General features: G+C 38.9%; 1 protein-coding gene across 4 annotated transcripts in view; it reads right to left on the bottom strand.

The window, feature by feature from the left end:
- UPP2 (uridine phosphorylase 2) overlaps positions 1-27,486 on the bottom strand; it is a 103,638-nt gene that overhangs the window by 36,843 nt on the left and 39,309 nt on the right. For 3 of the 4 annotated variants that reach the window (XM_061135025.1, XM_061135026.1, XM_061135022.1), the window contains one exon: positions 3,774-3,838. In XM_061135025.1, the coding sequence (XP_060991008.1) occupies positions 3,774-3,835 (62 nt within the window). In that variant the 5' untranslated portion in view covers positions 3,836-3,838. Of the gene's footprint in view, positions 1-3,773; positions 3,839-11,194; positions 11,356-27,486 lie in introns of those variants that run through there. The other variant, XM_061135023.1, reaches the window with a different exon arrangement.

Raw genomic sequence — 27,486 nt, forward strand, 5'->3', positions numbered from 1 at the left:
TTTTCATCCCTCTCTTGGTAAAGTAATACAAGACATGGAAGTCAAGACAGTGAATTGATTGCTTTTATAGAAATCACCTTAATTCAAACACTCATATTTATGAAGCACATCATCTATATAGCCTTGGTTATTTCAATAATAATTATATATTGCTTTAATTAGTAGTGACAAAAAATTATGTACCCTACACCACAGTGGATCCAGCCATCTTTGCCAAGAACCATCTGGGACTTTTCTGTTCTATAGACCTCCCATTTCCCTCCAAATACCTCAAAACACCTTAACAAAAACCTTGTATCTTTCTATATCTCTGATGATCCTCAACCTGATTGTACATTAAAATCACCAAGGGGCTTTGTAGGAAACACTGGTGCTCGGGCCCCAATTAATTTAAAACTCTGATTATGTTTCAGATCTTCTGGGATGATCTGATGTGAAGCCAAAGTTAAGGACCCTTGCTCTAGGCCTTTGTTCCTGAAACAGCCTTCTGCTACCCTTCCGTTTTTTAATTATTGGAATCCTACTCACTTTTTTTTTTTAAAGTGTGGTTTCAGATATATATAGATTTTTTTATTGGAGTAAAATTGCCTTGAGTAATGAAAATTTAAAAAATAAACAAATGGGACCTAATTGAACTTAAAATCTTCATCACAGCAAAAGAAACCATAAATAATATAAAAAGATAGCCCTCAGAATGAGAGAAAATATTTGCAAGTGAAACAACTGATTAAAAGATTAATCTCCAAAATATACAAACATCTCATGCAGCTCAATATCAAAACAACAAACTCACTCAAAAAGAGGCAGAGACCTACATAGACATTTCTCCAAAGAAGACATACAGATGACCAAGAGGCACATGAAAAGATGCTAAAAGTGAAAGTCGCTCAGTCGTGTCCGACTCTTGCGCCCCATGGACTTTACAGCCCATGGAATTCTCCAGGCCAGAATACTGGAGTGGGTAGCCTTTCCCTTCTCCAGGGGATCTTCCCAAGCCAGGGATCAAACCCAAGTTTCCTGCACTGCAGGCAGATTCTTGACCAGCTGAACCACCAGGGAAGCCCAAGAATACTGGAATGGGTAGCCTATCCCTTCTCCAGGGGATCTTCCCAACCCAGGAATCGAACCGGGATCTCCTGCATTGCAGATGGATTCTTTACCAACTGAGCTATCAGGGAAGCCCTCACTAGGTATTAGAGAAATTCAGATCAAAACTACAATGAGGTACCATCTCACACCAGTTAGAATGGCCACCATCTAAAAAGTCTATGAACAATAAGTCTACAAACAATAAAGAGGGTATGGAGAAAAGGAAACCCTCCTACTCATTCTTCAAGGTCAAATTCAAATACCATATCCTCTGTGAAGGCTTTTCAAAGCATCTTTCCTCTCTGGTCAGTATGAATTCCTCTCCACTGTGCTCCTAAAACATTTATTTTAGCATTTCACATGTTAATTTTTTTGCCTCCCCAGAAAGAAATGAATTCCCTCATGCAAGCTCTCTCATATATCTTTTTTTTAAGCTTTTTATTTTCTGTTCGAGTATAGCCAATTAATTAATGGCAACCCACTCTAGTACGTTTGCCTGGAGAATTCCATGGACAGAGGAGCCTGGTGGGCTACAGTCCATGGGGTCTCAAAGGGTTGGACACAATGAGCACACACGCATAGCCGATTAACAGTGTTTTAGTTTCAGGTGAACTGCGTAGGGACTCAGCTGTACATATACATCTTTTTTTAATTCCTAAATCTTTAAAAATTCTACTTGCTGAATTAAATTTAACTGTTCAGGAAGTAGAACAGAAATACTATTAATTTCCAAGACATTTGGGATAACAGATTCTTAGTGAATCAGAGTAGATTTCAAAAATAAAATATTCCATTGCATTAGTGCACTTTCAGAATAAGCTTCAAAGCAAAAGGATATCTCCTTTCTTCTCTTGATGAAGGGCAAGAGGACATTTACCCACTGTCCCTTGCCAGACAAAGTGGTCAATGAACCAGCAGGGTCAGCGGCATTCACCTGGGCAACTTGTTAGAAATGCAAAATCTCACTCCCTACCCTGGATCTAATGAAGTCTACATTTCAACTAACTGTTTTGTGATTCTCATGCACATTAAAATTTGAGAAACACCACCAACCACTTTCTCTTCCAGTTTCTATTATGCTTCCTTTCTTACTCTGCCAAAACAGCTTCACTATCTGGATATTTTTCTTTTGGATTCCCAGTTGAATGAGTGGGAATTGAATTAATTGAATCGTTACTCTGTAAAAGAGTTACTCTACTCCAGTAAGTCAAACTCTAACTACATATCAGAATCATACATGGTGCTTTAAAAAGTAGTAATACCTGGACCCAGCTCCTTGAAAATCTGATTTAGTTGGTCAAGGAGATCTGGGACTTTGTATTTTTAAAATCACTGATCTACTCCACCTCTCCTATCTTCAAGAAGAAATTCTCAAACTGGCATAACCATTAATTATATACTTTCAAGTTAATAATAATACTCCTCTTAATTCATTCTTCAGTTTTCCTTGATGTCCCATTGTCTAATGATCCCTTGGACTAGAAATTAGGGCAGGGAGATGTCTGTAGAAGATTTTTATTACATTGGGTTCATCAAGAAGCATTTCTAAGATGATCGTGCTTATAAATGACCAAATAAAGTATTAATTTGGGGTATCATACCAAATTCAATCCCATATGAATCAGACAATTGCTTCAGTTTTTCCAAGATATATAATTTTTATTAAATAGACTTGCATTTACTGTCTTCTCCTCTACCTTGTTTTGCTTTTTTTTTTTTTTTTTGCTAAAACATAAGCCAGAGATGGGGTTGGGAATAAAGTCTTTTAGCACACTATGACAAGCTACATGGCATGGTCAGTATTAAATATTGTTAACCAAAGTAAAGTACTGGCTGAGAAGTCTTTCCATTTTACTATTGCCTCCATCTTCATAATTTTTCCTTTTCTTTCTCCTTGACTTCCCTGGAGAAATGAACACAGTGGAAGGCTACTTCTGTTTGGGATGTGTAAGTGTAGCATTTTCTAAAATGCTGACCTGATGGAGGCTTTAAGCAGACATTTTACACAACTCTCAGCAAATCAGAGGGAACTTGCAAAAATTCCTTAAGCTTCATGAAGATTAATGCTCTATTATGTTCTGTGAACCTGGGGCAAGAATTGGAGCTAAATTTGCAGACAGCTTCAACAGATTTATGTCTACCTCTGAGACGAATAACCTACATGGTATTTTAAAAGTGAATTCTATGTAAAGTCCATCACAAAGCATATGAAATCACTTTGTAATATGCTGCAACACAGTTAAATCTGCCTTAGATACCAGGAGGTCCCTTTAATTATATCTCAGATACAGCATATAGTCTTGGAATTAAAGACTGAACTCCACACTGAATTTCAGGCTGAACTGTGAATTTGTTCATTCAGGCAGTTTGGTTCTTTTTCCATGTTTTTTTTTGTGACTTGTTTTGTCCCCACTTTCTTTTTTCTTTAATTGAGATGTAATTGACATATTGCCCCACTTTCTTAAAGATGAGCTAAATTCTCCCAAGAACTGAGGAAAGAAAATATCATTGAGAAGAAAATTGGCATTGTTTTTCCTTTGTATTCTGAATTGTGTTCCACTTATGTGATCTCTGAACTTAAGAAACTTACATAACTGTAGAAATCCATCTTCTGAACACTTAATATAAAGTCCAAAAAACCTCCATCTTGTCAAAGTAAATAGAAAAAAGTCAAAATTACTCACCCAACATATGTATTCCTGTCAGATCTCAAGGATGTATTGGAAGCAGGTAAAATCGAAGCCATACTCTGTAATATGAAGACAGTCACTCTTAAGTTGTTAACAGAAAATAAAAATATTGTAATTTGCTATTCAATTACAGATCAAATCACAGTAGAATGATGTTAGAATGCCACTCTCCCTTTAAACTTGTTTTCTTCTGAAACTGCTAATGGAACTTTCCCCTTAGCTTTCTAAACTCCCTTATCAATTCAAAAATATTACCCCTGACATAGCCTTTTATACCATACCCCAGCTCTCAGGGCAACATTTCCCCAAGAAGATAGGCCCCCTTTGAAGGTGTGGCATCCTATCTCTTTAATAGGATAGGTTGGTTGATTTGTTAACTGTTGACCAGTGCACCCTCTCCTTACATTTGGCCTTTGTCCAGCATGGGTCTGGGGTAGCACACAGACTTATTTACTTTTTTTTTTTTTTTTTTATTAGTTGGAGGCTAATTACTTCACAACATTTCAGTGGGTTTTGTCATACATTGATATGAATCAGCCATAGATTTACACATATTCCCCATCCCAATCCCCCCTCCCACCTCCCTCTCCACCCGATTCCTCTGGGTCTTCCCAGACTTATTTACTTTAAGACAACTCTATATGGTTTCAAGTCCTCCATTGATTTCCATAACAAATCCACCAGGTTGTCTCAAAATGTATCCGGTACGTGTGAAAACTTTCAGTTCCCAAACATTTGGTTTTCTTACCCCATCCTACCTCTCATCAACTTGTTTTCATTCTTTGTGATCACAAGTGAGAAAAACACACAAACTCAGGACCTCAGTACACCCCTTCATTTGAACTTTGCCCATTCAAATTCACACAGAAGGTCTGATAATTAAACAAAACCTGTTTCCAGGTACTTTTTATTTAGCTAAACCCAAGGCTGCCTGTGAAATCCAATGAAGCAGCTGTCAGAAATCAACCCAGGTAGAATAACAAAATAAAGACTAATATTTTCAGAAAACAGCATATTTCTGTCAAGAAATCCATGAATTCACCATGTTTGCTGTTGTTTATCACTTTATACTTCTACAGACAGAAAATCTAAAAGACGTTAGAGGAACTTCATCATCCTGTTTCACCTTTGGCTCAGCCCCAGTGGCAATCAGGTGCAGTTCTATGCTGGTGAGAGCACCAAGAATATTAGTCTCATGACTTTCAAGCAAACTGGAGCTTCAAATGTCCATAAATACCCAAACAGCACCAGATCAAGGCATTCCAAAATGTGCATGGATTTCTCTGTAAGGATGTGCATAACAGCGGAGAATCAAATGCCCATATCTTTTTTTTTTTTAATTTTTTGGAGTATAGTTGATTTACAATGTTGTGTTGGGTTCAGCTGTACAGCAAAGTGAATCAGTTATACATATATCCACTTTTATTTCAATTCTTTTCCCATACAAATCATTACAGAGTATTGAGTAGAGTTCCACGTGCTATACAACATGTCCTTGTTAGGTATCAAATGCCCGTGTCTTAATTGGAGTCTGCATGTTAGAAGATACTCCTCTTCCTGGTGACAGTCCTTGTGGGAAACTCCTCAAATTCCATACTGGCTTCCTTTGGTCCATCTCAGCTAGCAAAGTTTACTGATTGAAAAGGAAAGGCCGTAAATAGGGAACCGATGTAGCAGCCTAAGTTCTGTCATTGCCACCACCAAACATACATTTGTCACTTTGGGTATCCAAAAATCCCCAAGGAAACTGAAGGTAATGAAAACTTTGAAGCAAAATAAGCCTGCACATGTATGTTGCTTGTAATTTGGAACAGTAGTTCTTGATTGTAGTTTATAATAACACATATGTCTCTGACCTCATGACCTACCTCAAAGTGGTCTGCTTGCTGCTCTTTCCCAATGCCCCCTGACAGTGTTGAGACTCAGCATGCCCACTTCCCACTGCTGGGACCTTCCCACTTATGTTTAGTATTCTGTGCTCCTCTCAATTTACTGTTGAGTATAATGAGGAGGAACCCCGCACCCCCCACCCACCGTCGCCAATTCCAGTGTGGCATTTACCTCTGGTTCTGACAGGTGAAAACATTCACTAATTAGAAAAATGCTATATAATTAATTACTCCAGTGAATTAATTAGGCCAGTTGACATGTTGGTTTCCAGTGCAAATTCTGTCAGCCAATGATCTTTTTTCAAAATTATAGTTATTTACAATGTTGTATTAGTTCTTGGTGTACAGTAAAGTGATTGTTATACACAAACACACATGTATATATTCTTTTTATATTCTTTTGATTTATAGATTATTCTAAAATATTGAAAATATTTTTCTGTGCTATACATTAGGACTTTGCTGTTTATCTATTTTATATATGGTAGTTTGTATCTGCTAATCCAAAACTCCTAATTTATCCCTTCCCTAATTTATCCTTTCCTTTGTGGCAACCATAAGTTTGTTTTCTATGCCTGTCAGCTAATGATTTCATCACTGCCTGTGCCAGGTAATGCCAGCAAAGATTTATGGACCCCATATAACAACTCTCCAGGACATTACACAAGTGGTCATCATCTGGGTGGAATGCAGAACAGTCTTGTACAGTCTATGAAAGTGGAGTACTAATTCATGTCTTCTAAGTTGTCTTATTTTCCCTAGTTTTCAATCTTCTTAAGACTCAAGCCCTTCTTATGATAGATTGGTCCTCGATAATTTTTTAAAACTGTCTGTATTGCAAAAGGCCAGTCATCTAAACAAGAACAGGAAAAGTTTTCGTGTTTAGAAAGCATGCACAATGCCAACTCACACCATCACTGGGTGTTTTGTGAGCAGAGGCCACGTGCCAGGAAGAGTCCATGACTCAGCACAGCTTTGAGATTAGCAGGGGCTGCATCAGTTCCACCAAGTCCGTTCTCCACAGTGCCTAGCCTGGGACAAAGCATTTCACTTCCAACTGTCTTCCTGCACAGTGCCAGCAACCTCCTATTCTCAGTCTGATAAAAATTTTCTCTGCTTTAATCTTGCCCCCAAACCTCTAATGTTGGAGAAAAGAAATCAGAGCCCTGCTGTGTAACTGGGTAGCATTCGTGTCTCTCCCCAGTTGATATACTTTCTGCTGAATCTGTGCTATTTACTCATATAAACTTAGGATTATGCATTCAGGCTAAGTCACTTCAGTCATGTCTGACTCTTTTCGACCCTATGAACTGCAGCCCGCCAGGCTCCTCTCTCCAAGGGATTCTCCAGGCGAGAATATTGGAGTGGATTGCGATGCCCTCCTCCAGGGATCTTCCTGACTCAGAGATGGAACCCACGTCTCTTTTGTCTCCTACATTATCAGGCAGCTTCTTTGCCACTAGTGCCACCTACCCACCCTCTAAAACTGTGCTCCTCTCATGCTGGGGAGGGACATAATTAGAAACTTGGAATTCCCAGAACCTTGCTGTAAGGGCTGGGCATCTACCTAGTGCCAGACACCGTGCCAATTCTGAGAACACAAAAAGGGTGAAATGGATGGTGTCTTTCCTAAAGGAATTTATGCTCTAGTGGAGAAGAGAGATGAGTGGTAAATATGACAAGTGCTATGAAAAGAGAGGCCTTGAACCCAAGATGGAAGAAGTGGGAGCTTCTGGGAGGATGTGATACGTGGGTTGAGTCTTGAAGAAAGATGTAATCCCAAAAAAAATAGTGCTGAGGGTGGAAGTGGGTAAATATGAGAAGTCTGTGCTCCTGGCCCAGGGAACAGTGTGTGAAATGCATAGAGGTGACAGAAAAAGCATCACATTGAGAGAACCATCAGTAGCACTGTGTGGTTTTACTATTTGCACCAGAATATCTCAGACAAGGCCTTTGGTGACTTTTTCTTTTTGAGATTCTGATATTTTAAAAAATAAGGAAAAGCCAAAAACAAACTTACACTAATTGCAGTGTATTTTAAATGTTGACATTTAGTGAACTGGCATCTTAACTCTTTTAATAAACAATAGTCAAATTGTGCTAGTGACAAGATATTGCAGGGTTGTTAAAACAATTCTTAATTCATCACACAATGTAAGTTTAATGAAATACAGTTTAAAGTTACAGCATGTTCTTCTCTTTCTTTCTGGGTAATCAGTGAGCTATGAGTATACGTATGTAAAGTCTAATTGTAGACCAAAGGTGCCCCCAGGGCCCACCGGGCTAGGCCTGCCTCCCAGAAGCCAAGCTGAGTGCCTTGTTCCTTCCTCCCAGACAATTCGTTCTGCGCTGGCCCTGAATCTCTGCTGCATAAGGTACCACTGAAGGTCATATCCATTCACCTGAAACTACAGCAGGCACCTCTGCCCAGGAAACAATCACACACACACAGACAACAGCACCAAACTCACAGCTTGGGGGAGATAGGGTGAAAAGCACAGCTAAGTCCCCAAACCCACTCCCTCCTTTTTTCCCACTTCTGTGCAGGTCTCCCAGGGTATCCCTTCTTCCTGCCATACCAGAACCCCCACCCCGCAACTCCATCATTTGGCCCACTATCGATGACTTGAGAGTTCAAAAAATGTCTTGTTATCCATTTGGATGCTAATGCTTGCTGTATTTTTTCTTTTACTCATTCAGCAAATATTTACTGAGCATACACTATGCTCCAAGAAGTCTAGGAAGTTCTGGCAATACAGGTGTGACTAGCACAGTTTTTGCTTTTCTGATTTCTTCCGCAAACATATTGGCATTCCATGAATAGAGAAGATGCAAGGTATCACCCATCTCGCACTATCTTTCTATAGATTGTAACACATATGTTAAGTGTATCTGCATCATTTTATTCTTAAAACTTACTAAATTTTTGGCTCTTCCCTTAAGTGTTTATTTTACAATATATAGGTTTTAATTGCCTCAAATCTTTTTTAGAAGAAAGGAGATATCTAAAAATACACAATTGTTTCCTTTGTTGTATAGATGTTCTGCAGCTTAATATTTTTACACATATGTGTGAAGAAAATGTACCTTATTATCTATTAGCCACCCAGTCTTTCTCACAGTACCCACTGTTCTAGAAGTTGGGGCAGAGGGTGGTGGCTTTAAACTTGCCAGTCAGTAGCAGCTTCATGTCTTTGGTTAAATGGTCTCATTCAGATGACCTGCTCTGATTGATACACATACTCAGTCTCTCTAATCTCCTGCCTCTACCCACTTCTTCTATCTGAAATAACATCTACCGAATAGAGTGTGTGGGGAGAATTTACTTGATTTCTTGGCAGTAAGGGAAAGGAGGGCCTCTGGAGCCATGTGCTCAGTTCCTTGCCATTTGGCAGGTGGCAGGTCAGGTGTCGTCCACTGTGTCGCTCTGAGGAATCTGTGACTATTTGGGTTGGTCTATGAGTCCCTGAATGAGGCTACTGAGATGCAGCTAATTCCATCTAGCACTAGTGGAACATCATGCACCCATCTCTGAAGTCTGTGGCCTCTACGCCAGCCTCAAAGCCCTGTTCCATTGTATCCTTCCTGTTCAGCCTCCTGGCTTCTAACAACATCCAAGAACCTCTGCATTCTTCAAGAGAAGACTCAGGAAGTTTCGAGACTCTACCTGCCAGACCTAGGCTTGGGGAGCCACTAGTCTTATGTCTGGCTGTTTCTCCTGACTCTTCTGTCTCTACTGTGGCTGCTAATTCACTCACCCCATATTGGAAATGGGCCCAGGTTGAATACAGAACTTCTTCTAGAGACATCCTACATTCTCCTGTCAGGTCATCCTTACATCTTCCCCTGGGTGAGATCAAAAGATGCAGGTCTCTTGCTCCAATGTTCTCAGGCTGACCTATGCCTAATTAGATATTTAATAGTACTCTTTTCCTTGAATTTTATCCACAAGAGTGGATGGGAACCAAGGACCCTTGTCTGGTCTCCTTACCCCATTTCTCCTGCCTTCTCATTCTCATAACTAGAAAATAAGGTCCCCTTCATACCGTTTCTCCCTGTCTGATGTGAAATGCCCTTATGTACTGAATTCTCCCTGGCTTCTAGCAATCTCCAATCAAGTTCAGCAGACCTAGCTTTTAGTATGCTAATAGAGATATAAACATTTTTAAATTTATTTTTTGTTATATATATATATATACACACACATACACACACACACACACAAACACACACACACACACTGATAGCTCAATTGGTAAAGAATCCACCTGCAATGCAGGAGACCCCAGTTAGATTCCTGGGTCAGGAAGATCCACTGGAGAAGGGATATGTCTGATATTCCTGGGCTTCCCTTTTGGCTCAGCTGGTAAAGAATCTGCCTGGGTGGGATGGGGAAGGAGATGGGAGAGAGGTTGAAAAGGGAGGGGATATATGTATACCTATGGCTCATTCTTGTTGAGGTTTAACAGAAAACAACAAAATTCTATAAAGCAATTATCCTTCAATTTGAAAATAAATTTAAAAGATAAAATAAAAAAGAAAGAAAAGGAATCTGCCTGCAATGTGGTAGACCTGGGTTTGATCCCTAGGTTGGGAAGATCCCCTGGAGAAGGAAAAGGCTACCCACTCTAGTATTCTGGCCTGGAGAATTCCATAAACTGTATAGTCCATGGGGTCACAAGAGTTGGACACTAATGAGCGACTTTCACTTTCATTTTCACACACACATACATCTTTGGGCTTCCCATGTGGCTCTAGCAGCAAAAAACCCACCTGCCAATGCAGGAGACATAAAAGATATGGGTTTAATCCCTGGGTTGGGAAGATCCCCTGAAGAAGGAAATGGCAACCCACTTCAGTATTCTTGCCTGGAGAATCCCATGGACACAGGAGCCTGATGGGCTACAGTCCATGGGGTTGCAAAGAGTCAGATATGACTGAAATTGACTTAGCACTAGCATACATACATCTACAATTTTTTAAACTCTTTTCCCATATAGATCATTACAGAGTATTGAGAAGAGTTCCCTGTGCTATACAGTAGGTCTTTATTAGTTATCTATTTTACATATAATAGAATGTTAATATCCATCTCAATCTCCCAATTTTTCTTTCCCCCACCTTTCCCCCAAAACATAAACATTTTTCAAATCATTTTTTTTCACATTGCCTGACTAGGGACTCAGAATTTCTATTCAAATCATCAGAATTCCCTACTCCATAGGTAAACAACAAGATCCTACCGTATTGCACAGGGAACTATATTCAATATCTTGTAATAAACAATAATAGGAAATAATCTGATAAAGAATAGATAGTAGAATTCTCTACTCGAATCCCCATCCCCCCAGCAGATGGGTGGGAATATGGACTATGAAAATGGTCATGTACACAGAAAGGAAAAAAAGAGTTTAGTAATATGTCTCAAAAGTGCTGTCTCCATTAGCATTATAAGTAATATAATAAGTAGCATTACAAGTAATAATATAGCAATATTATAAGTAATAATTATAAGTAATGACTTACTAGCCCAAATGCCAGGAACACCACAGGGGTTGTATTGTTCTTTGGAGTGCTTGTCCCTCCATGAGTCTGTTAAAATGCTATACTCTGTCTGTATGAGCTAGATGAGACTCTTCTAGGCAGGGTCACACAGAAGGGGAGCAGATGAAGAAGACTTCGCCACGAGCAGGGCCACTGGCAGGGATCTCTAGTGGAAGCTGAACCATGCTGAGACCATGGGGAGGATGACAGCATAGAACTGCAGCTGCCTGTCTCAGTCCCAGGAGATGCTAGAGTTACCGTGCTTCGGTTTTTGTTCAGTTATTGTGTATGAGATTACAAATACAAAACAGTGACAGATTTTCCGGGACTCACAGAGCACTGACATCTGGACTCTTTATAAAGTTGAATTTCTCTTGAGGAAAATGATTTCTCTTGATTTACAGAATTTCATTGATCTGCTTTTCCTTCCAGAATTGTATTTTCTAATATTTAAAGTATATATAGCCACAAATTTTTCTTTGGGCAAAGATTGAAAATAATAAATAAAAGAACACAGTTCAAGCTATATAGGCATTTAATTTTAGGACTTTTTTGGGGGGTGGGGAAGACTTGATGATTGTCAGCCATCCTTGATAGGGTCTGTTTCTTAGTCTGTTCAGGCTGAGACAGCAAAATACTACAGACTGGCTGGTTTAAAAAACAAACATTTATTTCTCATAATTCTGGAGGCTGGGAAGTCCAAGGTCAGGGCACCTGCAGATCCAGTGTCTGGTAAGAGACTGCTTCCTGGTATAGACTACATCATCTCCCCATATCCTTGTGTAGTAGAAAAGGAGCAAGGAGCTCTCTGAGGTCACTTTTACAAGAGCACTGAGCCCATTCCTGAGGGCTCCACCCTTGTGAACTAGTTATTCTTAATATCATCACCTTGGAGTTTAGGATTTCAACATGTGAATTTGGGGGGACACAATTAGTCCATGACAGTCTGTCTTGAGGTGATTACCCATGGGAGGCATTACATATTACTCAGCAAGTGACTATCAAGTACCAACTATATTTGTTCATGCCTGACATTGCTTAAAAGACATAAAAGAGTGGTACTTATTCTCAGACTTATCCTGTCAACCTGCAAATGGAAAGGACTTAACTTACAACTTCCCTGGTTGCTTTCTTGGCCTTTCTTACTGGAAATACAACTCCCACAGTGTAATAAAGCTTAAATGTCCTGTTCCCCAGTGACTGATCTTAACACCAACACCAATGCCTCAGTGAATTAACAGCCACTCTGCGAAGTCAGCAAAGGTCAGAAGTACCTCAAGTGGCTTGATCAACAGTGACCCTTAAGACTGAAACCACTTGACTGCTGAATATGCTTGACTTCAATTTTTCAAATGTTTCTGTTCTTAATGATGTTAGAGAAAAGGAAATGTAAGACACAGAATGCCAAACAAAAATTCAAGAAAATCTCTTTCCTTGAAAATAAAGCATGATATTTTTAATCAATAGCAGACAAGAATAAAATGAAAATGCTTTTCTCTAAGTTCAAAATAATCACTCTCAACTCAGAATGGAAATCTGAAGGACAAGGAAAATTAATGGAAAGAAGAATGTTGGTAACAATTGTGATTAATTCAGCATTATGACAGGGCAGACTCTGTACTATCTCATTCAGTCCTCACAACAAGCCTCTGAAATAAGTCTTATTATTTCCCCAATTTTCAGATGAGGAAATTGAAGCAAAGAGAGGTTAAATGAGGTACTTGAGATCCTACAATTAGTAATCCAAGACTGGAATTCACACCTAGGTCTGTCCAACTACAAAGTGGTGAGAAATGGTCTCCCACATTGCAGGCAGATTCTTTACCATCTGAGCCTCCAGGGAAACCCTTTTAAATGTTAGTGTCCCTTAATGAAGACAATAATCCACGGAGAATGGTATCAACAAGAGAAGGAAATTTGTCATGTGTCTTAAAGGTGACACAAGATTGGGATCTTACCCTGGTTGGAAGGGTTGTCTATTTCGTGCATTTATGGGAGCAGAGGGTGTAACCAAGCCATAGCAAGTGTGTGCTCTGTGACTGCCATTAGGATGGTAGCCCAGTCCTAATGCTGATTTTAAAAATCAACTCATTGACAAAATTTAAATTGACCTTTAAAATGTGCCCCAAATACACTTTACAGTTTAACTCATCTCAGGCTTACTACTTCCCATGATTTTACCCCAAAAGCTAGGTCCAGTTCAACACCCTGCATGCAGAGAGTTGTGTCTGCTCCTGAGCTGTCCCTGCAAAGGGAATTAAAAAAGCACAGTGCTGTGAGGCTCCTAGTCATTCCAATCACTTTGAGCCTTGGAGATTAAAGCCCATGTTCATTCTCAGCACCAGATGAAAGTGGTAACATGAAGAATATTGGGAAATCAGACTCACAGACTCACAGTTGGAAGAAAGCTCTGAGTTTGACAAACCTCACACTGAAATGAGATGGGGGCTATTTTCCTTGGAAAGCAAGGAAGGTTCAGTTATAACTTTTCACAAAAAAAACCAAGGTTATTACTGCTGTGGCCCAAGAGGGCTCAGGTGGGAAAATAATGCTAATACTTTGTGGAGGTGGTGAATTCCAGGTCCAGAAAGTCATGAAATGTCAAAGCTGACTGATTATAATTTGAATTTAGCTGAGGGACAGAGAACAGTGTGTTTATGGTGCTCTCCTAATACTACCAAGTGCAATACATTGGGTTAAACATTAATTTTTTGCCTAAGAAGTAGGAAATCTAGAGTACATAATCGTGATTACAGTTAAATTTCTGTTAATGCCTCACCTTAGGAATGTCATGACTTTCCAAAAATGTGATTCCTTTGAACACTTCTCCTTGGCTTTGAATTTCATTCTCTGCTGTGATGATTGCTGGTGTTTCTCTGAGTATTTTATGTTAGCCAGAATTCTTTAAATTTTTAATTATGAAATTTTTCAAACATATAGAAATGTGCAGCTATAACAAATGACTATGAAGTTGCCACAAATTTTACAGTTGCCAACATTTTGCCATATTTAATACAGATTTTTTTTAAAAAGAGACTATTAAAGCCCTCTTCACCTTCTTTATCCTTAGATAACTTTTGCTTTCTCCCCAGAGGTAACCACCACCCTGAAGTTGGTGGATGTCCTTCTAGGGCACATTTTATAGCTTCTACTTATAAGTATGTTTTTATTTACCCACATGGCATTGACAGGTTTAAGGTATATACATATAATCTGCTCATGTAGCTATAATATACTTATAAGTACATACTTTAAGGTATATATGTGTATGTTATACACACACACATGCACACACACACGTATGTGACACAGAGAGACAGCATAATACTATATATAATCTTCACTGCTTGCTTTTTATAGATTGCCTCTACCTTACAGTTTTTGGTTGCTTCCAGTTTTTCCCTGTTAACATCCTTATGTATATGTCCTTCTGTATGCACATGAGAGTTTCTCTAACATCTGGATATATGTTTGCATGTATTCTATTTTACTAGGTATTATTACACTGCCTTACAAAGTACCAAGTTACACTTGTGCCAACAGTGTGTAAGATAACTTATTTTCCTATATTCTTGGCAACAAATTTGCTGTTATTAGCGGTTTAATTCTTTTCACAATGTGATGGAATTGTGAAAATTGTATCTTTGTTTCATTTTACATTTCCCTGACTATTAGTGAGGCCAAGCATTTTTTAGTTTAATACATTTACAGTGTGATTACATTTTTGCTGCCTTATTTTGTGTTTCTAATTATACATATAGAGACAGAGAGCACGTCTTTTCACTTCCTGCCTTCTATAGAATGATTAGGTTCTCTGTAGACTCCACTTTCCTCTGTTGATTCTGAAGTTATATATTCTATTTCTGTCCTTCTAATAGTTACCCTTATATTTTAACAAGCATACTTGACTTAACAAAATTTACAGTTAATTAATACCTCAAGTCTTCTCCTAGTAACATAAGAAACTTGGAATTCTTTAACTCTAGTTACTCCTTCACATTTTCCTTGTGAATTAGCTTAATTTACTCTGTTTTCAAGCCTCCCTCAGCTATAGTCATTATTTTGGTTATAGTGGTATCATCAGTTAATAAAAATTTAAATTATCCACATCTGCCCTGTTTATCCACATCTGCACTGTCTATGATCACTGTTGCTTCTCTGATCTTATTCCTTCCCTCTGGATTTATTTTTTTTCTTTCTAAAGCACATTATGTAATATTTGTTTAGCATAGCCTTTTATTTTGCCCTCATTTTGTAGTGACTTTTTTGTATCATATAGAATTCCATATTGATGGCTGTTTTCCCTCAATCCCCGTAGGATATTAGTTTGTTGTCTTATGATATCTATTGTTGTTGATGAAAAGTTTGCTTTCATTTACTGGTTGTATTTTGGAGAAGGAACTGGCAACCCACTCCAGTACTCTTGCCTGGAAAATCCCATGGATGGAGGAGCCTGGTAGGCTACAGTCCATGGGGTCGTGAAGAGTCAGACTATGACTGAGCGACTTCACTTTCACACATTGGAGAAGGGAATGGCAACCCACTCCAGTGTTCTTGCCTGGAGAATCCCAGGGACAGGGGAGCCTGGTGGGCTGCCGTCTGTGGGGTCGCACAGAGTTGAACACGACTGAAGCGACTTAGCAGCAGCAGCAAATGGTTGTATTTTAGTAAGTAATCTGTCTATTCTTCCTGTGGCTTTGAAATTTTCACTTCACATTCTCAGGTTTTACTAGTGCATTTAGGTATGACTTTAAAAGAAAATAAAGTTCTTCTCAGCCCATCATGCTTTCAAATTATGAGAAAATAGGTCTGTTATAAACTCAGGAAAATTCTCACTATTTCTTCCTTAAATGTACTATCTTCTCTGGCACTCTTATTAGATATATGACAGGCCATCTCAGTCTGTACTCCTAATGTCTTAACTTTTTCATGCATCCTATCTCTTTGCTTCTCTGCTTGCTATAAATTGAGAGTTTTTTTCAGATTGTCCTTTTTCACTCATTCTCTATTCAGATGTGTTTAACAAGCTCTTTCACTCATCTGCAATCTATTGCAGTAATGTCCTCAATTCTTCACATCTCCCTGAAATATCCTATTCCACATGACTGTGCAATGCAATGCTCTCTCATCATAAGTGAGATGCCCTGCCCTGACCTTGACTCAGGGCTTGGTCGAGTCATGGTTTTGATCAAGAAAATGAAGCAGGAGTGACAATGTGTCAGTTATTATGCCCTTGCTCTATCATTGTCATAAGAACATACCCAGTAGTCTACTGCAGGAAGAGAAACATGTAAAACGGAGCCCAGTCACCCTTGTCACCCCAACTGAGGCCAGCTTATAGCAGCCACAAGCCAGCTGACCCCTCATAAGTGAGCAATCCCAGCCAAGGGCAACAATGCCACCTAAGCAGCCCCAGCTGACTCCAGGCACATAAGGAATAAATGCTTGTTGTATACTTCTCAGCTTCCTTGGTGGGTCAGAAGGTAAAGAATCCGCCTGCAATGCAGGAGACCCAGTTTTGATCCCTGGGTCGGGAAGATCCACTGGAGAAGGGAATGGCTACCCACTCCGGTATTCTTGCCTGGATAAGTTCATGGACAGAGGAGCCTGGTGGGCTCCATGGGGTCGCATAGAGTTGGACACAACTGAGCAACTAATACTTTTAGACTTTCATACCTCTTGAGTCCAAGGCAACATACTATGGCAATAGATAACTGATATACCATCCACTGAGACTTTTTTTCTGATGAATATTTTTTCATTTGTGGATATGCTAATTGTTACTTTTTCAAACTTGCCTATTCTTTGTAAATTGTTTCCTATTGTTTCTATATATTTCTACTCCATCATTTTTCCACTTAGTCATTTTAAATAGCACCATTTTATAACTTCCTTCAAACTGTTAAATTATGTCAGGTTCTTACAGTGCTCATTTTTCTGTTTGTTGTGTCCACTGATTTCTCTCCTAAGGGACTGTTCCCTCTTTTATCTATAATTTTCATTTTTGACTCCGTATTGTTTTGTCTATGTGTGTACAGTTCCCTGGTAGCTCAGTCAGTAAAGAACCTGCCTGCCATGCAGGAGACCCGGGTTTGATCCCTGGATTGGGAAGATCCTCTGGAGAAGGAAACAGCAAACCACTCCAGTAACCTCTCCTGGAAAATCCCATGGACCGAGGAGCCTAGTAGGCTACAGTCCATCGGGTCATAAAGAGTTAGGCATGACTGAACAACTAACATTTTCACTTTTCACAGTATAGATGGATTCAGGAAAATGTCCCAAGGTGGTGGTGTTGTATTTGCTTCTGCCAGGAGCTCCAGGGGTATCCTCAGGACCAGATTTACATTAAATTCCTGTCTTGATTTCAGCACCACATGGCTAGCATAAATTGTGTCTACAACCACATATCATGTTTTGTTTCAGTTTCTCACTAGAAACTTTTTCTAACCACATCTGCTGTCAGAGACAAGCTTCTTTTGCATTTTAAGACTGGTCATCTGAATATTTAATCCTCTTTCACTGAAGGTACAGAATTTCCAAGGTCCCAGCTTAATGTAGGAATTTCAGGCCCAAGTTCCACCTCCTGAGGACCAGGACCATGTCTGTATGTCCTGTAAACCCAGCAACTTGGCGTGAGGGTCTGCTCCAAGGCTGATCCCCACTGGGCTATAATGCCATCAGCTTGTGAGCTGACATTCTTTTTTTTTTTTTAACTTTAAAAAATTTTTTATTTTTTTACAATGTTGTATGAATTACTACTGTACAGAAAAGTGGCTCAGTTATACACACACACACATACACATATAAAACATATATATATATATATATATTCTTTTTCATATTCTTTTCCATTATGGTTTATCAGAGGATAATGAATATAGCTTCTATGCTATACAGTAGGAGCTTGTTCTTTTTCCATTCTATGTATATTAATACCAATTTGCAACTGCTAATTCCAAACTCCCAATCCAACCTTCTCCCACCCCTTTCCCCTTGGCAAACACCAATCTATTCTCTATGTCCCTGATTCTCTGTCTGTACCATATCATATGGTACTTGTCTTTCTCTATCTGACTTACTTCACTTAGTATAACAATCTCTAGTTGCATCCTTGTTGCTGTAAATGGCATGATTCTATTCTTTTTGTTGCTCAGTAATATTCTATTTATATATGTACCACATCTTCTTTATCCATTCACCTGTCAATGGACATTTACATTGTTTCCATGTCTTGGCTCCACTCCAGTACTCTTGCCTGGAAAATCCCATGGACAGAGGAGCCTGGTGGGCTGCAGCCCATGGGGTCACTAAGAGTCGGACACAACTGAACGACTTCACTTTCACTTTTCACTTTCATGCACTGGAGAAGGAAATGGCAACCCACTCCAGTGTTCTAGCCTGGAGAATCCTAGGGACGGGAGCCTGGTGGGTTGTCGACTATGGGGTCGCACAGAGTCAGACACGACTGAAGCGACTTAGCAGCAGCAGCATGTCTTGGCTATTGTGAATAGTGTTGCTATGAATGTAGAGGTGCATATATCTTTTTGAATTAAACTTTTCTCTGGATATATGCCCAGGAACAGGATTGCTGGATCATACGGTAATTATATTTTTAGTTTTTCTGAGGAACCTCTATACTGTTTTCCACAGTGGCTGAACCAACTTATATTCCCACCAACAGTGTAGGAGGGTTCCCTTTTATCCATACCCTCTCTAGCATTTTTTATTTGTAGACTTTTTAATGATGGCCATTCTGACCGGTGTGAGGTGATCCTCATTGTTGTTTTGATTTGCATTTCTCTAATAATTAGATGTTGAGCATCTTTACATGTGCCTATTGGCCGCCAGTATTTCATTTTGAAGAAATGTGTCTTTGACTTTTCTGCCCATTTTTCCACTTGGGTTGTGTTTTTGTTGTTGTTAAATTGTATGCACTGGTTGTATATTTTAGAAATTTAAGCCCTCGTTGGTTGCATCATTTGCAAATATTTTCTCCCATTCTATGGGTTGTCTTTCCATTTTGTTTATGGTTTCCTTTGCTTTGGAAAAGTCTGTAAGTTTTATTAGGTCCCATTTGTTTATTTTCAATTTTTTTTTATATTATCTTGGGAGACTAACCTAAGAAAACATTGGTGTGATTTATGGCACTCTTCATTTCTGAAATTTAAGATTAGCTTTATTCCTTAAAGTTCACCCAGTGTTGACTTTTGCACAATACTTCTTTTTGTTTACTTTAGGAAAGATATCTAGTTCACTGAGGTTTTCCATGTTGCCTGCACATGCACATGCTTTGTTTAGTAAATACAGATAATTGGCCATAAAAATTAGACAGAGATTTTTTTTTAAAAAAACTGACCCAGCACTTGGGCAAAAGAAAAACATGGTTCGTTACAAAGAATATGGATCAGGACAAAAGTTTTTGGTGTTTTTTAATAGCCGATGTCTTGCTGTTGTTTAATTTTTGTTGGAATATAGTTGATGTACAATGTCATGTTAGTTTCAGGCATACAGCACAATGAATCAGCTATACATATACATATATCCACTCTTTTTAAAACTCTTTTCCCGTGTGGGTCATTACAGAGTACTGAGCAGAGTTCCCTGGGCTGTACAGTGCTCAAATCTATTTTATATGTAGCAGTGTGTATGTATCAATCCCAATGTCCCAATTTAACCCCCTGCCTTTCCTTCTGATACCCATAAGATTGTTTTCTACATCTGTAACTCAATTTCTGTTTTGTAATAAGTACATTCATACCATTTTTTAAGATTCCATATATAAGTGATATCATATGATATTTTCCCTTCTCTGTCTGACTTACTCAGTATGACAATCTCTAGATCCATCTGTGTTGTTGCAAATTGCATTATTTCTTTTTATGACTGAGTAATATTCCATTATATATATATACACACACATATATACACACACACACACACACACACACACACATACATATCACATCTTCTTTATCCATTTCTCTGTTGATGGACATTTAGGTTGCTTTCATGTCCTGGCTGATAGCCTTGATTTTTTTGTTAAGCACTAAAAGTAGACTCTATTTCAGTTAACACTAAAGAATTGTCATAAGTAGTTTCTAAGCTTATCAAACTTGATACCAATATCAGCATTTCACAAAATTCTGTTATATTCTGTAACTTCTTTTATGAGAATATGTCTATGTATATATTTTGCTAGCAATACTTGATTCTTATTCTCTAACTCAATTGAGATGTAACAATACAGCAAATCAACATTTAAAATAGGACACAGGCATGGTATACCACATTTTTAAATAGTAATTTTTATTTGAAAATATTTTAAAATAAATGCCTTTAAATGAATATTTTAAAAATGCTACAATGTGTGGCTTTCTAACAAATAACCCAGGTTGCTGGGCATCTCTCCTTTCTTTTAGACAGAGCCTACTCTTTCTCCTTTCTGGGGGTGAAGGAAGGGGCAGTGGACAAGTACCAGAGATGTTCCTCCTGGTTCTAATCCTCTATTTCTTTGCCTTAATTACTCTTTCATTCCCACACCGATGAGATCATAGTTTGGTGAACAAAATGCAAAGGCTTGGATCTTGGTAAGAGTTTCACAGTTCTAATGCAAAGCAGAGGAAAAAAATTGCAAAGTTTGGCAAGTTTTTACTTGAGTTGAGCTAGCTAGAAAAAAAGAATTATGGCTTTAATATGCTTAAAAAAAGAAAACATCAAAATTTACAAAAATAGACCAACAGTATATCAAATGATGTATTGTCCTTGAGTATAATCAGTGTGTGGATAAATGGACAGTCATTGTATTCAGAGAAGAGCCATACTCTTGGCTCTGGAAGCAGAAGGAAACAGTAAGCACAATTCTATTGCAGTATAGGGATGCTGTTTTGTTTCAAAATGGTAGGCTAAAAAAATTGCAACTACAGAGGCAATATGGTGGACTGAACTGTTGGACGTGTTGGTAATCTCTCCCGACTTTAGTTTGTTTCCTATAAAGTGAAATAATAGTAATTACCATAAATGAGTATCTGAAAGATAAAATGAGAAAATATATATTAAATACCTGGTTCATTAACACATCATAAAGGATGGCAGTTGTTATCTTAATACCATTTATTATCTTAACACACTCTTTTAAAAAAAATTATAGAACATGAAAATAAAGAAATGTGAAATGAGGTGTGGTTCTTGGAACCCAAATCCCCTAGTTAAATAAGAAGTCTCAGAAAGAGGGCTTCCAGGAGAGCTAACACCAGGCATGTTTACATGACTGTATTTTATCTTCAGCAAGGCTCTGCCCCAGAGAATCAGACTTCAAACACAGATGGTGATTGTTCTGGATGTCTCTGTGCCTGACAGACAAGAAAGTGATCCCTGTGGTACATTTCTCTGGATGCAGCTAACCTTCCATTTATCCACGATAATGATGTGAAGAAACAATGAACCAGGCAGCATGTCGTGCACCCCTCTGTCAATGACTGGCTCATTTCTACTCGTTCGGTCTTTCTCTGCTAGAGGCACACTCATCACTGGAGAGCAGAAAAAGTGGCAAATAATGATGAAAATTTGGGAAAAGCCTTTTCTTCAATCCCTTTTCTTAAAATATAAGTGGAATTCTGGGTATATAGCCAAAGGAAATAAAACCAGGATCTGGAAGAGATATCTATCTGCCCTCTCAAGCTCATTGTAACATTATTAACAAGATATGGAAACAATATAAATGTTCAGTAACAGATGAAGAAAATGTAGTATACACATGCAATGGAATATTATTCTGTCCTAAAAAAGAAAAAAATCCTGCCATTTGTGTCAACATGGATGAACCTTAAAGACATTATGTTAAGTAAAATAAGCCAAGCACAGAAGACAAATAGTACATGATCTCACTGACAGGCAGAATCTAAAATAGTCAAGCTCATAGAAGCAGAAAGCAGGATGGTAGTTGTCAAGGACTGGGGAGAAAAGGGAATGAGGAGATGTTTGTCAAGGACAAGAAATAAACGTAAATGTGGATTTGTCTCAAACACTTGTACTAGATTTGGGCTGTTTGTGTTGCATAGACTTTGTTCACTTACATAAAATGAGGAGATTGTTGGAAGAAATGTCTTCAGATAATGCTCTGCAGCAAGCTTATAAAGACTAGTTTCTCCTTGGGTTAACGACCCTGATATTAAGTTTGCCCTCATGTAAATTCCCACTCAAAATCCCTTAAAACCAAATCGGCACTTCCCAATCTGTAATTACTACTACAAAAACAATTTCATTGATTCCCACTTTAACCCTTCTCCTGCATTTTCAAAGCCATCACTTTTTATCTGATGAGGTTGTAGAGATTCCTATCACTTCAACAGAATGGGAAATCTATGCTATTTTCATTAAGGAACTAAATGTTAGATGATTTCTAAAATCTTACATAATCTTACACTCTTTGTAAGGTGAGAAAGAAAACTTTATTGCAAAGTTTTTTTCAGGATTGCTGATAAAGACAATATTGTAGCAAAGGCTTACTAACGCAGAATACTTCATGTTTATGACATACTTTTCTATACATTATTTCATTTGAAATAAATCTTCAGAAAGTTTATTTGCAAGTAGCCCTTTATTTTTTAACTAGTTGAATATATTTTGCAGCTGAAAGATGCTAAGGCAAAACATAATTAAGAAAAGATTCCAGTTCATTTCAAACAAAAACTAAAGTAATCCCCACAACCTAATTTTTTTTACTAAAAGAATAAAGACACCTCCAGAAGTTGATAACTTGAAATTTTAGGTAAATAAGTGAGTTTCAGAAATTAATTTCAAGTTCAGTATTTTTATGGCTTCTCTGGTAACTCAGCTGGTAAAGAACCTGCCTGCAATGCAAGAGACTCCAGTTTGATTCCTGGGTCAGGAAGATCCCCTGAAGAAGGGATAGGCTACCCACTCCAGTATTTTTGGGCTTACCTCATGGCTCAGATGGTAAAGAATCCACTGGCAATGTGGGAGACCTGGGTTCGACCCCTACGTGGGGAAGATCTGCTGGAGAAGGGCATGGCAACCCACTCCAGGATTCTTGCCTGGAGAGTCCCCATGGACAGAGGAGCCTGGCGGGCTACAGTCCATAGGGTCACAAGAGTCGGACATGACAGTGACTAAGCACAGCACAGTACTGTAGTTATAATCAAGTAAAGAATGGATGAACACTTGAAATTTGGAAAGCAGGGCATATGAATTTCTATCTCTTCTCCACCAACAATGGGTCATCATTTAACTTCTCAAAGTTGTGGATTTTTAATCCGTTGATGCAAGTGAGATTCCATGTTCTTTTACAATTTCTGCCACTCACTATCCCCACCAAGGCTGTGAAGAGGGATTCTCTACAGCCTTCAACTTCTTTAGCCTGCTCCATCTCCATCTTCACCACTGAAGTGGAAGGCATTTTGTTTTTAAACATCAAAGGCATCCTATGAGGTATAATCCACACGTTTTTGTTTACTCAGAAATATTTGAGCACCTACCTTCTCTCAGGTACAATTCTGTACACTACAGCAGTGAACCAAAGAATTTCTGCTCTTACGTAGCCTATATTCTGAATGTGGAAACAGGAAATTAGTTAATTAGGTAATCAAGTTTGACAGGTGATAAGTGCTATATCAGCTATAAATGCTATGTAAAGGTAATAGTTTAGAAAAATGTAAGTTATTCAAGAAAAAGCCATGCTTATGTTGCAAGTATTTCTTCTAAAGCTACTGAAGCAGATTCAAAGGGGTAATGAGGAACTGTATTTGTCAGCTTGAGGAGAGGGAGAGAAGAAGGAGAGAAGCAGAGTGGGTCCTTTCTAGCAGTGGGTTGAGGGCTTAAAACTTTAGGTACTCAACAAATGTGCATTGAATCTGAGCATAGTCCAGCTTCTATCTTATATAAACCAAGTTAATGCAGCCGTTCTATGAAGGACATGTATCGGAATGCTGGTACGATAGCTTTCCTTTGTGGTTAAGCTGTTTTCTGTCCTGGAAAGGGAAAAGAATGGATGTGATCTCAGGGAGGAGGAGGATACAGCATCTTGTAAAAGAAGCCCCAGCCACAGGAGGAAGGAGGGAACAATGCCATCCCTAACCCAGTAGACTACAGAAGAATATTCCAGAGTTAACTCTTTGCAGCCCATCCCTTGGTCAGAACCTGGGACACTGGTGGGTGGTGCTGGATAGTAAACATTTCATAGATATGGAAGAGTCTGGATCATCAGGGACTAATAGCATCTTCCTCTTCCCTGCCTGAGGAAAGTTGCACGCTGCTGCTGCTGCTACTGCTAAGTCGCGTCAGTAGTGTCCGACTCTGGGCGACCCCATAAACAGCAGCCCATCAGGCTCCCGTCCCTGGGATTCTCCAGGCAAGAACACAGGAGTGGGTTGCCATTTCCTTCTCCAGTGCATGAAAGTGAAAAGTGAAAGTGAAGTCGCTCAGTCATGTCTGACGCTTCGTGATCCCATGGACTGTAGCCTACCAGGCTCCTCTATCCATGGGATTTCCCAGGCAAGAGTACTGTAGTGGGTTGCCATTGCCTTCTCTGGAAAGTTGCATACCTGTAGTTAAAAACCTTGAATATGAACACATGTTTCCAGAGTGATAATGTAGACGCCCAGGGAAGGGGCCAGAGAAGATCCCGAGGGATTCAGAATGGCTCCCAGAGGCCTATTCAGGGTATCTATGGCTGCCCTGTCCAATATGATAGCTACTAGACACAGAAGGTAGTTAAACTGTATTTTTTCCCTAACTTATTTATCCTTTTTAAAGTTGAAGTATAGTTGATTTACAATGTTTCAGGTGTACAGCAAAGTGATTCAGTTTTAATACAGATATTTTTTCAGATTCTTTTTCTTTATAGGTTATTACAGGATACTGAATATAGTTCCATGTGCTATACAGTAGGTCTTTGCTTTTATCTATTTTATATATAATAATGTATATCTGTTAATCCCAAATTCCCGATTTATCCTTTTACCCCTTCCCCCTTGGTAACCATAAATCTGCTTTCTACGTCTGTGAGTCTACTTCTGTTTTATAAATAAGTTCATTTGCATCATTTTTTTGGATTCCACAAAAAGAGATATCACATGATATTTGTCTTTCTCTGTCTGACTTACTTCATTTAGTAGGATAATCTCTAGGTCTATCTATGTGGCTGCAAATGGCATTATTTTATTCTTTTTCATGGCTGAGTAATATTCCATTGTGTACATATATGTGTTTGTGTATATATATGTATATGTACATATCATATTTTCTTAAGCAAATCATGGCTGCAAATGCATTATTTTATTCTTTTTCATGGCTGAGTAAAATTCCATTGTGTGTGTGTGTACATACCATATTTTCTTAAGCAAATCATCTGTTGATAGATATTTGGGTTGTTTCCATGTCTTGACTATTGTCATTAGCACTGATATGAACATTGGAGTGCATGTATCTTTTCAAATTAGAGTTTTAATTGTTTCTGGATATGTACCCAGGAGTGGATTCCTGGATCATGTGAAAGTGAAAGTCGCTCAGTCATGTCCAACTCTTTGTGACCCCATGGACTATACAGTCCATGGAATTCTCAAGGCCAGAATACTGGAGTGGGTAGCCGTTCCCTTCTCCAGGGGACTCTTCCCAACCCAGTGATTGAACCCAGGTCTCCCACATTACAGGTGGATTCTTTACCAGCTGAGCCACCACGGAAGCCCTTCTGGATCATATGGAAGCTCTATGTTGGGTTTTTTAAAGAATCTCCATGCTGTTCTCATAGTGGCTGCATTAGTTAAATTCCCACCAGTAGTGTAGGAGATTTCCTTTTTCTCCACACCCTCTCCAGCATTTATTATTTGTAGACATTTTGATGATGGCCATCTGATCCAGTGTGAGGTGGTACCTCATTGTAGTGTAGATTAGAGAATTATAAATCTCTAATAATTAGTGATGTTGAGCATCTTTTCTTGTGCTTTTTGGCCAGAACAATTTTGAATAAAAATGTAAGAGTGGGCATCCTTGTCTTGTTCCTGATCTTAGAGGGAAAGCTTTCAGTTTTTCACTGTTGAGTATGATGTTGTTGTTATAAATGTGTTACAAATTTTAAATTTATTCACATTAAGTGAAATTTTAAATTTGGTTCCTTAGTCACATGAGCCACATGTCTAGTGCTCAAAAACAATATGTCACTGGTGGCTACTGTATTGAAAGGCAAATAGGAAACGTTTCTATCATAGCAGAAAGTTCTTTTGGACAGCGGTGGTCTAGTGCAGTGAGCAACAAACTTTTTCTCTAAAAAGCTAGATAGTTAATATTTTTGGAGGTGTAGACCAGTTCCCTTCTTAACTACTCAGTACTGTATTTGTAGCATGAAGGCAGCCATAGTCCGTGTGTAAATAAGCAGGATTGGCTATGTTCCAATAAAACTTTATTTATAAAAACAAACTTTTACCCAAGGGTCACAGTTTGTTCATTTCTGGTCTAGAAGATCTGAAAATCCCCACATGACTGCCTCAGTGAAGGGACAGAAACCACTGAAAGAATTGGTGGACTAGTGGAGCTGTGGGATAGGACCAATTTTGCACCCAAAGAGTACAGGTCCAGGTGAAATTTAGCACAAAGACCAGACTTAGCATTGTAGAACAGCATGCAAACTTGCACACACAGAGTCAAGGCCATCCTGAGAAGGAACACAGAGAGAGGGAAGAGATCTGCGAGACCAACCTCAAATCGGTCAATGATCCAAAAGAGACTGTTCAAGTTGGAAGAGAGAGTGATGTTGTTTGTTGGCAAATGTAGATGTCATCACCCACTGTCCCAGCCACCCCCACCTCAGTTTACACTAAGGGGATAGGGTGAAACTCCAGACAAACTTTAGATCAATTCTAGAAAACAGGTAAGCCATTCTTTGCATCTCTGAGTCAGAGTAACTAAAAGGTTAATGCCGCTACACTGTTTTCTCATATGCACATGGAGCTTAGGAAAGCACTTTTCCTAGGATCTCTGGTTTGAGCTAATTCATCTCTGCAGCCCCTCCAGGGCCTCCCTGTGACTGATGATCTGCACTGAGGCGCTCTGTGAAGAGCACGCAGGCCTCAGAGGGAGAGAACCTGGGCTCCAGCTGTGAGACTTCTGCAAAACCTCTTAACATTCTAGAGCTCAGTGACTTCATATGCAACATGGGAATGTGAATCAAATGACTACTACATTCTTACCCAGCTTAGATAACAATCTATATTTCATCTGAAAGACATCTGGCTGGGGTTGTAGCTGAGATTATAATTAATGTG

The sequence above is a fragment of the Dama dama genome, chromosome 33, assembly GCF_033118175.1.
Source record: "Dama dama isolate Ldn47 chromosome 33, ASM3311817v1, whole genome shotgun sequence".
Classification (NCBI taxonomy): Eukaryota; Metazoa; Chordata; class Mammalia; order Artiodactyla; family Cervidae; genus Dama; species Dama dama.